General features: G+C 37.0%; 1 protein-coding gene across 3 annotated transcripts in view; it reads left to right on the top strand.

Moving 5' to 3' along the window:
• Positions 1-12,021, top strand: part of LOC148998857 (uncharacterized) — a 43,174-nt gene that overhangs the window by 13,542 nt on the left and 17,611 nt on the right. For all 3 annotated transcript variants that reach the window (XM_089141660.1, XM_089141661.1, XM_089141662.1), the window contains exon 3: positions 7,973-8,059. In XM_089141660.1, coding sequence (XP_088997786.1) covers positions 7,973-8,059 — 87 coding nt within the window. The remainder of the gene's footprint in view (positions 1-7,972; positions 8,060-12,021) is intronic.

The raw sequence follows: 12,021 nt of genomic DNA, 5'->3' as shown, positions 1-12,021 counted from the left end.
GGTTGCTCCATGTGAATATTCTTTTTCACCGTATAAGAATGTATTTTTGATGTCAAGCTAAAAAATAGGCCAATCATAATTCATAGCTAAAGAGATCAAAACACAAACATAATTTAGTCTAGCCGCAGGAGAAAAAGTCTTAAATTAGTCTACACCATATGTTTGTGTATAACCCTTAGCCACCAAACGGGCTTGAGCCTTTCAAACTTACCATCAAATTGGTACTTAATACTTAACAGTATACTCGGTGGGTCACATCTTTCCCAAGAGGTAAGTCTACCAAAGACCATGTATGACGAGTTTGTGAAGCATCCATTTCCACATCCATGGCGGCTTTCCAGCTAGGGTTTTTAAGGGCCTCGATATGATGGGTTGGAATTTGAATGGCAGACAGAGAAAGAGAAAGGCAACAAAAGTTAGGAGGTAAAGTTTATCCAAAAGATGTGGTATGTGAACAAAATGAACACAACCAAAAATTTTGGGTGGAACTAAAAACAGTTCTCTCCTAGGAAAAACAACGGAAAAAGGAATTTTTAGAAAGCAAAGTCATAATTCAATTAATTAAATGACCAGCAATCAAAACTGCATCATATCTGTAACTTTTTGGAACATTCATCTGAATCAAAAAAGCTGGTGCAACCTCCAAGAGGTGGCGATTTTTGTTTTCAGCCACTCCATTCTGTTAGGGAGTGAATGAACAACTGGTTTGATGAATCATTCCAAGAGAATAAAAATGTTATTTATATCATGCTGCACGTATTCTGAAGCATTATTAGATCGAAAAATTTTAACAGGAAGAGAAAATTGAGTCCGAGTTTCATGAATACAATTTTTAAATGTAGTTAAGGACTCTGTCTGATCATTTAAAAATACAACCATGTTAGATGGGAGAATCATCCACAAAAGTGATAAAATGTCAATAACCATGTGTGTTACTAATTCTGTAAGGACCCCAAATATCAAAATGAACAAGAGAAAACGAAGACTTACTACGAGGGACAGGCATTGAGAATAGGTGGCACGATGATGCTTCCCTAACTCACATGCTTCACAATTTAATCTAGACACTGACTTAAAAGAAAGAAATAAAATCTTTAATCTAGCTAAAGATAGATGGCCTAAACGACAGTGCCACTGGAGAACATCTACACCATCATCAGAGAGAGTGCCATAATAGGGGCGGCATAGTTCAGATTGTAGAGTCCGTTCCTTTCACACCCTCCACCAATCGTCTTCCTTGTGTGAAGGTCTTAAAAAACATAAGGAGTGGGAGTAAAGGTCACAAAGTTGTTTAATGCTTTAGTTAACTGACTAACTGATAATAAATTAAAAGGAAAATGAGCAACATGAAGTACGATTTCAAAGTAAGAGAAGGTGTAGAAGAAACACTTCTAGAGCCTAGAATAGGTGTGGAAGTCTCATTAGCTATATCAACAGAATTATTAGTGGTAGATTTAGAAAAAGAGCTAAAAAGGGATGACTTACCATTCATGTGGGAGAGGCCCTTGAATCAATGATCCAAAGGGGGTGGGAGTATAAGTGAGAAGTGTTGTTAACTTGCATTTATAAATTAAAAGGAAGAAGAAATTACGTCCAAATCCTGTCAAGTTACATGCCTCTATCACGATGATAACCATCGCAACAACGGTTAGTTTCGTTATACACCACTTTGGATGCCAAGTCGCATGAGAAGGGTTTCAAACTCCTCTTTATCATCCCAGTGTCAATGCAGGTTAAGGATGAGAAGATGGGTAAAGGGGGAATTCCCTTACCCATATCTTTTTGGGTTTTTTCAAAAAAAAAATTTGATGGCGAAGATACCACTTAATTGAGAAAGTTAATGGAAGGGAGGGATTTGTTGTCACCTTTGCCAGCTAAAAGGGATGTAACTGTCAACATCCAACGAAGAGGGAGTCTAAGTGTCATTTGGCCAACTAAGAGGGAGGTAATTGTCGTTTACCCTTATTAATTTCATTAAGAGGAGTGAACAGGTTAGACTTACCAGTCATATGACATGAAGTATCAGAGTCAATAATCCAAAGGGTAGAGGTGGAAGAAAAGAAGGCTTCCTTGTGTGTGCCAAGGTTGCAGTGGAGGTGGAGACTGTGCTGGTTTCAAGCTGTTAAAGGTGTTTGAGGAGGTGGTTGTAGTCATTAGGAGTGATGCAGGGGGGAACCTAGAACTAAGGACCTACAAGGTTTGGTTACAAGTCTTATTAGATAAGGCAAATACTAATAGAAGATAACAAATAAAAGAGGGAACTATAGCTGCTAGCAATTTGATAAACGTGCAAGTTAAACAAAATAACAATGTAAATAGCAATATCAGCCCTACACTAACTAGCAAGACTAAACAGAAATCAATAGGGAAGCATGGGGATCGGGGATCATGACAATGTAACGCTTAATTGAGTGCGAGATTATCAAGAATTCCTAAAGAATAGAGCCTATAAAGAAAATGAGGAAGAAAAGTATTATATGGGAACGGAATTATATTGAATGGGGTCACAGGGAATAATAGACGAAAGCAAAGAAATGAGAAAACTGTATAGGGGAACCCCAAGGGCACCCAGTAGTTAATAAAACTGTTGATGGAAAATAAATGCAAAATTTTTGGTGATAAAGTCTAGATTTTTTTTTAATTTTTTTAATTTTTTTTTAATGGATGTCAAAGGAAAAAACTTACAAGCATGGTGGGAGATCTTGCGAGATCTTGCTCAGTTTTTTCATAAACAGAGACAAGATCAAGATCAAGACCTGCGAAATGGGATATTTCGCTTGAGATCTCGTCATATCTTGTTATATCTCACCATATCTCGCTGGAACTCTCAATTTTTGCCCCATTTTTTTGCGGATTTCAGCCAAATTTTCACTTGCAACTACTTTTAGCACATCTACAACATCAAAGGAAGCTCAATCATTCTCTACTTGTCTTATGAACTTATGCGTTAATTACTTATATGGAACTTCTAACAGTTGTATAATTTTATAATTCTATAATTCTATTCTCGATAGTCAAGATTGTAATACTCATATGGATGGAATCTTGATGACATTTAAGTTATTTGATGTATTTGATACACTTGCCTTTTTATTTATATGCCTTAATGGTTTTATATTACATGTTATATAACCTTGCATTCTCTAATCCTATAGCATTTCGGTTTCACACTATGGGTAGACTTAGAAATCATTCTTAGGGCTGTTTTCTCACAAATTCAAGGTTACTAGTGTGTTCAAAAGGCCTTAAATAGGCTAAATACCAAGTTTTAGCCCAACTGGGACCCTAAAACCCACCAAGATGAACCATTGAGTTGACGCCCAAAAATGGCATATCTCAATCGAGATCTCGCCAGATGGTATAGATCTTGGTATTTCATGGTAGCGGGATCTCGCTCGAGAGCGAGATCTTCTACCATGCTTACAAGAAATTAATTTTTGGATGAATAAAACTTCACTAGGATTATTAGGGGAAAGGGAAAGGAATTTTTTCGTGACAAGAGGGATGAAAGGGAAAGGAAACTGGGGTTGTCAACTAGGAACAGATGACACAAAAAATAGGACAGCAGGGCTGTTACTAGGCTGAAGAAAGAAAGAAAAGACAGAAAATAAAGAGGATTCAGGGGATCGAAAGAGGAAAGGCTGAAATACCTTTAGCTCACTGATCTAAAGAAGAGGAAGAAAGGTTCAAGAAAAGAAAAGAAAGGCACAAGAAACTGCCAAACAGAAAGAAAGGGGATTGGGAACTTCTTTCCAGCAAGAAAGAGGAGAAAAGAAAGACTTACTGGGTTGCTAGAAGATTTTGTTTCTTCCAAATTCCATGATTTTCCATTGGTTTCAATGTAGCGTACAATGCCTTTTTCAAAAAAAAGAAAAGAATTGATCAATGAATCCTACGTATTGAATCCCAAAAGAAACCCTGCATGACTCACTACTAATACTTAGGGTCAAAACTGGAAACCCCAAAACTACACTGAAGTGAAAATAACCCATGGGTCAACCTAAAACCCAGTTACTGATGTAAAACTAGATTTAGCTAACGGTATTTTGGGAATTTTCCTAAATCTAAGGGCTGCCCAGGAATTCTAGCAAAGAGGAGGGATGATTCAGGGTGTGCAAGGTAATCTAAAGCTCTGAAAAAACCCTGCTGTAACAGAAATTCAGATCTGAACTTCACTAAAATTTAAAACTGGGGTTTGGAGGGAATTTCGGCTAGGGTGATAAAGGGAAACTGTCTGGGTGTTTTAGAACTGGTTTTCATGCTATTCTTCTATTGATCTGGACTACAGGATATGATCAGAATTTTAAACAGAATCATAATTTAAAAAATTTGCAAAAATTTTCTAAGGAAGAAGAAGATAAGCAGAATTTTTTCTAGTCCAAGGAAACTAGGCTGAATTTGGCAAATAACAATAGAACTAAATCCTAGGGCTAGGTGCAATCCTAAGGGAAGGGAAAAGAGAGCTAAAGGGGATGGGGGTGGCATCTGCTGCAGCGCTGCTATCACAGGGAAGAAAGGGGTGGGGTGGGGGAGGTCTTGATATTACTTGGGGCTTTTGTGATTGCTTGTGCACCACTGTATCTCTTGAAGGAAGTTGCTTGATTGCTTGAATATCGCTAGAATGGAAAAGAAGATGAACTCGAACAAACTTTACTCAAGCAGGATGCCCTGATTTCAAACTCAAAACTTTATTCAGTATTCAAATCTGAAAAATTGCATAGAACACTTGGCTATTTGTAGCCTTCAAAGGACTCTTAACTTAGGTGGGAATCCTTAATAGACAAGGATCCCACCACTTGACTAAAGCTCTTGAATTGGAATCTAATTACTTAAGGACCTCAACTCTTGATTTGAAATATACTAAAAGACACATGCTAACAATTAAACTTTAAGTGAACTTGAATAAGCATATGCTCAATTCTATTTCCATTAAAACTCTTAAGCACATGTGCCAATTTAAGATAACTATAGACTCAACAAAACTACTTTTAATCAAAGCAAAACTCCTAAGACGACTCCAAACTCATCTCAACTTAAGAATTCAAACTCAAATAAAATACTAGAATTAATTTGGAAGTAATTCCAGCATTAAAAAAGGGGCAAAATGCCCAAAATACCCCTTATAGGGGTTTGGCCAGCTTGATTGGTGGGCCTTAGGGCCCCACTTGAGGGTTCGGACAAGGGGGTCACTGTGTTTAGATCAGTTACATTAAAATAACAATAAAGTTACATTAAAATAACTCAAATAATATAAAAATTGAGCCAAATGGACCCAAATAACCAAAACCTAAATCAACTAGTGAAACTTCCTATAGATGGTGCTCCTTGTCAAATGAAAGGGCTCCGGCAATCTAAGAGCAATTTGATAGCCTCTAAACTAGTAGTTGACCCACATAGTTGCTATTTGGGCTAATCTCTATGCATAGAACAAAATTCAGTCGAAACTTGCAAAATTTCTATTGAAATTTCCCATTTTGGGAACCTCGAAATGAAAAACTAGGGGACCGGAAAAAAATCCTGCATTTTGATTGAAATCGGCGAGATTTCGTCGAAACCTCAAAATCTGGTTCAACCTAGCTGGACCACTTGGTTTATAAGAAAAAAATATTCCCAAATTTCGTGGGAAACATGGAAAATTTTGTGGAAACTTGGAAAATTTCGTGGAAACCTGGGAAATTTCGTGGAAACCTGAGACTTTTTCTTGCAAGTTTCGTAGCTTTCCCAAATTTTCTATTTTTTTGTTTCTTTCATGTTTTCCCAAATACCACGACAAATACCCCCTTCATCAAGACTTCCCTATCCAAATTGCGTATTCCCTCAGATTGGTTATCTTAGGTATATTGATGACCAGACTTATAAAGTTACAGTTGTCGATTACCTTGAGAACCATAGGCATAAAATGTCATGGGATGTCTATGTTCATTGGTTGGAGGAGAGGATGTTACAGGCATTGTACTATTCAACTCACATGATGGATCCATAGAGGCACTCCTCTTGACACTAAGTTGTACTTTCCTTTTATTGTCAGTTACTTTGTATTTGATGTTTTGAAGTTAGAAATTATACATTGAATGTTATGTACTTAAGTAGTTAAGTTTATAGTGTACTTCTTGGACAACTCTACATTGATGTTATGTACATTGAATGACATATTTACATTGACTTTTTTAGCAAAATACAGCCAATGTGTTATTTATACTCTAATTAGCTTAAATGTAGAGTCCCACCCTAAAATACTCCCTAAAACCTGTCGAAACTTGCACAAAAAAGTCCTAAATTTCCTTGAAATTTCCCAGTTTCCCATTTTCACTTGGTCGAAACTTGAGTTTTTCTCGAATTTTTTTCTCTGTCTCTATGGTGGCGTTACTGATAGATTCAAAACTATCACTTGGGATTGATGTGCTCATCAAGGAGACATTCTCTAGTAGTCATTTGAGGACTTATCTCCATGTAAAGTGAAATAGTTTCCCATAAAGTTCATATGTATAGGAGATATTCTTTTCTTAGGGATACTCATAAAGATCTTCCCACTCACCCTTGACAAGAGTTTGAAACGTCACTTGGCAGCAATAGAGGGTTCAACACCGTTCTATAGCCAAATTTAAATTATTGAATTTCCATGCATCCACTTTACATAATCAACAATAGTAGTAGGATCATCAGTGTGGTACTTACTTTTGCCCTTACCATGTATGTATGGCTTGGAATTGCTTGAGTCTAAAAGGGCGAACCGGTGCTGAAGGCTTTCGGACAAGCAGAATCTCGGGGAGCAATTTTTCTATGCAGCCTTACCCCAACAATTTTTGCTGAGAGGTTGTTTTGATGCCTTGACCTCAGGCTACTACTGTGGTCCAGCAACCATTGAGCCAAGGCCTGCCTACTGTGAGCCCAAAGTAGACGATTAGAAACACTACTCAACTTCATAGTGGCCATCTGAATATACGGAGAACTAGTAGTAGCCTTTGTGTCAATCATTTTTTGAGCAACTAAGGAAAACTATGGTGATGGTCCTTACAGCAGAGGCACACACACACACGGCAGCTGTATATTTTTATTGAAAAGGTACTCTCACAGAGTACTTAGTTGCAGCAACAATGTGAACCCAAAAAAAGTTAAATTACCAGAAAATTTAACCAAACGCTTAGTAAATGGAGCCGTAAACCCAAAGTAGAACAAAGCAAAGTAGAAAGCACAAGGTTACCGGCACAAATAATATTGAAAATGGAGCATTTGCAGGTCTAGTTGGAGAGGCAACAGTCACTAATTAGGCCATCCAAATGATCCAGGATGGATTGACTTCTCCATTAATTGTGTACGAGCATTTCGCAAAGATACGGCTCATGCAATATTAGGTACCTTGGACTGCAGAATAAGCAGCACTCCCTCTTGATTCATATACAAAGTAAAATAGGACAGTTTAGGAAAGAAATCTCTTAATATAATTAATAAGAGCCAAAAGAATAAACTGATTACAATAACAAAATAGAAAGAAAGAAATCTCTTAATATAATTAATAAGAGCCAAAAGAATAAAAAAGAGTCCACTCCTTATGGTAACTCAAATCTGGGGTGGAACCCACTTAGAGTGGTTACCATTGAAGTGGTAAACCATGTTAAATCTTAACTTACATACATATTCACTTTCTACCAACACAGTATATTCACCAAATACTGCTGGACACAATACTTAATCTTTATGTTACAATTTCCTATAAGGATCGTGTCTAACAAGTCATTGAAGAAAACGGGTTGCTGCCTTATGGAGTTTTTGTATGAATGGACTGAACTGAGTATTAGAATGCATTTTTGTGGAAGTTACCTGGATTTTCTCATTTTGATTGTGTATTTTTTTATTTTGCATTACTCTAATATAGATCTCTTATTAAAAAACTAAAAATTATCATTCCCTCTTGAGGCTTATATTATTTTTGATTTAGTGTTAGTTTCTTAACCTAAACATGTTGCCATGGCAGGTATCTTTTGGATATACAAGGAAGGATGTACTATTGATTGGGCTTGGAGTAACAGTGCTTGGAATTGGCTTAAAGAGTGGGTTGGAGGTACCTTTGCTTCATCTTGCACTCATTTTCTTTGTGTCAGATATAATGAGAGGTAACATGATATAACATGATAGGAGTCCCCCTTCGTATATTGGTATCTTAGTCTAGGTGAATTTTTTGTTAAGCTTCAAAATTAACTAGATAAGCGTTAGGAGTCATATTCCTTGTATAATTCTATTTTGGTTTATTATATGTGGTGGGTGGTACATTAGAATATAGATTCTATCTCCCAGGCTTGTTCTCTAATTTTTATCTCTTCTTCTCCCTTAATATCTCTTTCTTCTTCTCTCTACCTGGCACTAGTTACAGATCTTGGGATTGTTTATATGGTATTAGAGCCAATCAATTGCCGATTTGAGAGTCATTTAAGGCTTCTAGGTTGAAGAAATAAGTCCTAGTTCTTCTTTGTTGAACTAAGATTTCATGCTTTGATTTCCTATGGGTTTCATGCTGAAGATTATCATTTGATTGGGGTTCTTTTTATCGTAAAGTGATAAGCCCTTGGTATCACGAGTCTACACTCGACAGGGAAAGCAAATCCCAAAATTCTAGGAAAGAAAATCCCTAAATTCTAGGGAAGGAAACGATTGGCAGATTTGAAGAGTCCTATTGCATTCATGTTACTTTTTAGGATTAGATTTGAAGAGTCATATTACATTCATGTTAGAGTCATATTACATTCAGGTTACTTTTGAAGAGTCCTATTCGAATTCATGTTACTTTTGAAGAGTCCTATTCGAATTGGGATGATTATGTTAATTAATACTGTAGGAACGTAATTACTATAAATAGGGGGAAGGAAGAGTAGAAGAGACATGTTTTGGGAGTTAATTGGGAAGTTGAGTGAGAGTTCTTGCTCTGGGGTAGTCGTAGGATTCACCTATTGCTAGTAGAGTGTTTTGTTTGAGATTCTTTTGATTATATTGGAGATAGCTATTATTGTGGTGTGATAAGTTTTCCATTACTCTTCTGTTGATATCGGGTCATATCATAAAGTCATCCCCAAATAATGGTTCTGTCAGTTGCATTTCATAGTTATCATTGTATTACAAGGACTGATGGCATCGAATTGATTCATATGGTTCTCTCATGGAAGTTGAAGAAATCATATATTCTGGTTTATTGGCGTTTTAAATTTGCATGAAAAAAATCATTGGATTCTTTATCTTCAAGATTGGTTGAGTCAAGGACTTGTTTAGCATCTGTTGTTTAACAAACTATCTCAGATTTCATTGAATTTGCTGAGGACATCTAATTATAATAGGTGTCTCTTTTCTCAACTGGTCTATCTTTGTGTTTCCAGTCTTCCGATATTTGGTCTATGCATGCTGTTTATCTTCCTGATTGATCTTCACCTCAGCAATATAAAATATTGATTTCATCTTCTTATAAGTTTGCTTCCTCCTTTCTCTCATTTCTTGGTTGAAGTGTTGAAGATGCAACCTTCTCTCCTTTCTTTCTTGGCTGGTTCTGTTAGTTGAAGGGCATTCCTTGCTGATTTTTTTGAAGGATGTAGATCTGGCTTTCGTGGGTTATTTTTCCTTGAATGATGGTTGAAGATGAAACTACCTTTCCAAGGTTTCCACCTCTGGTTCTCAATAGAGATAGGATAACTTTTTTTCTTTTTCCTGATTTGTAACTTCCTTGTTTTCGATTGCTAGCTTCCCTTTTTTCTTGATTCCTAAACTTACTTTATTTGGTGTTTCTATTATTATCTGGGTTAAATGTCTAATTAGGATTGGTTCCCTCTTTGTTGCTTTAGCTTTATCTCATCTTATTTACCCCTTTTTTTTCTGCTAATTTTCCTTTCTTTCCTTTTTCTTTCCCTTTGCGTAGTTTAGCTTTGTTGAAAGTGTGGACTAAGGTTTTCTAATTAGACTAGGATTGCGTTTCCTAGTAAGTCTAGAGTTAGTTTTTTAGTCTTTTTCTACCTTTTCCCACTTAGAGTGGGACTTAACTAGATTGCAACCATGGTGGGAGATCTCGCTTGAGAGCAAGATCTCGCCACTCCAAAATAGCGAGATCTCGACCGAGGGCGAGATCTCGGTCGAGATCTACCAAAATTATGGCATAATCTCGGTGGCCCATCTCAGTGGGTTTTAGGGCCCCAGTTGGACTAAAACTTGGTATTTAGCCTATTAAGGCCTTTTGAACACATTGATGGCCTTAGATTTGTGAGTAAATAACCCTAAGTATGTCTTCTAAGTCGACCCTATGTGTAAAACCGAAATGCAGTGATGGTCTTAGATTTGGAATGTTGAAATGGTCGAAATCTCCAAAATTTCGATCAAAATTTGACACTTTCTGAAATAATTGGAATTTCGTTTCGTTTTTTAAAAATGCAGATATTTCGACTGAAATTTCGACAATTTTGGTGGAATTTTCTTCTATGTTTGATACACTTGCAGACTTGCTTTTCATTTATGTATGACTTAAATGTTCTATATTATATGTTGTATAACCTTGCATTCCCTAATCCTAATTCCTACAACATTTCGGTTTCACACTATGGGTAGATTCAGAAATCATACTTAGGGTTGTTTTCTGACAAATCCAATGCCACCAATGTGTTCAAAAGGCCTTATATAGGCTAAATACCAAGTCATTTGGACCCTAAAACCCACCGAGATGGGCCACTGAGTTGATGCAAAAAAATTGTATATCTCAACCGAGATCTCGGTTTTTCAAGGTGGCGAGATCTCGCTCGAGAGTGAGATCTTCTACCATGGTGATTGTTGATGGAGGGCCTTCATTGGGATAGGATTTTGTACACTTTGAATGTGGTTTCTACTTATTTTTATTTATTATTCATGTTCTACAAAATATGACTGATTTCATGTTTTACAAAATATGACTGAACATGTGAAGAATATAATCGCTGTTAGGGCACCCACATATGGGAAATAAGAGACTAGGCTAGTCTTAGGGTAATTCCACCTAGATTGGTCTAGCTTGGCTTTTTCCCCCCGTTCTAGAAGGACTTATTTGTTGTTATAATTATTGAGTTTCATCACCCGAAAATGATACGCTTTAGGCTTTGCCATTGGTTATCCTTTCTGTTCCATTTCACCACCTTCAAAATGATTAAATAATTGAGAAGCAATTTGGGTTAGAGAGAGTAGTTTGAAAACGTGGGTGGATCCATGTGAAATCCAAACATGGGTGATGGAGGCGTGAGATGGGTAGAAATAAGTGAATTGGGATTGGATGTTTGAGGAATGGGTTTGATTGAACAATCATTTGCTCGCCTTTTTCTTCTTCTTACACTTTTGGTGGTACTCAATCCATTTATGAGGACAAAGGAGGATCAAAGTTTTTGATATGCTGCATAGGCGACAAGGTGTGCTCACTCTTACTGTATGGGTGTTTATTTTCCTTCCCTAGTCTTACTTTCATCTCATCAATTGGTCCAACTTCCTCTTCTTCATTGTAAACTGGTTTCAAGGATGTTTTAGTCATGGAGGATATTTAAGCTTCATTGTTTGTGGGGAGCTTGGACGTCAAGGTGACCATCAAGAAGGCAGCACATAGGTGGCACCATGACAACTATGCCACAATATTGATCGACTGACTAGACACAGTTAAGATGAAGTTTCATGGTTTATGCTTTTCACCAATGATAAGAGTTTAGGTTGCCGAAACAAAGAAAAAGTATGGTATATCTCAAATTGGAACGATTGAAATGTCAATATAACAAACGTAAATATAGGGGTGAGAGAAGTGGTTAGGAAAGATGGTAGGGAGATCTTAGAATGGTGTGGAATTGATGGGGATATCACACCACGACCGCCCACCACTCGTTTCTACCAAAGGCGGAGGCAGTACAGCCTTTCCCTGTGGTTCGGCCACTAGAGAGGGTTGTCTGGACCTCGAGGACTGTTGTCCACATGCCACTTTATATATATATATAGAAGATTTTGTTTTGTAAGGGTAATTTAGACCCTTTGTTTCCACAGTTTAGA

Source organism: Hakea prostrata, unplaced genomic scaffold, assembly GCF_041222555.1.
Source record: "Hakea prostrata isolate BN-2017 unplaced genomic scaffold, UWA_Hpros_2 contig_108, whole genome shotgun sequence".
NCBI classification, from domain to species: domain Eukaryota; kingdom Viridiplantae; phylum Streptophyta; class Magnoliopsida; order Proteales; family Proteaceae; genus Hakea; species Hakea prostrata.
Note: the sequence above shows the minus strand (reverse complement) of the source record. Positions and strands in the feature narration are given on the sequence as shown.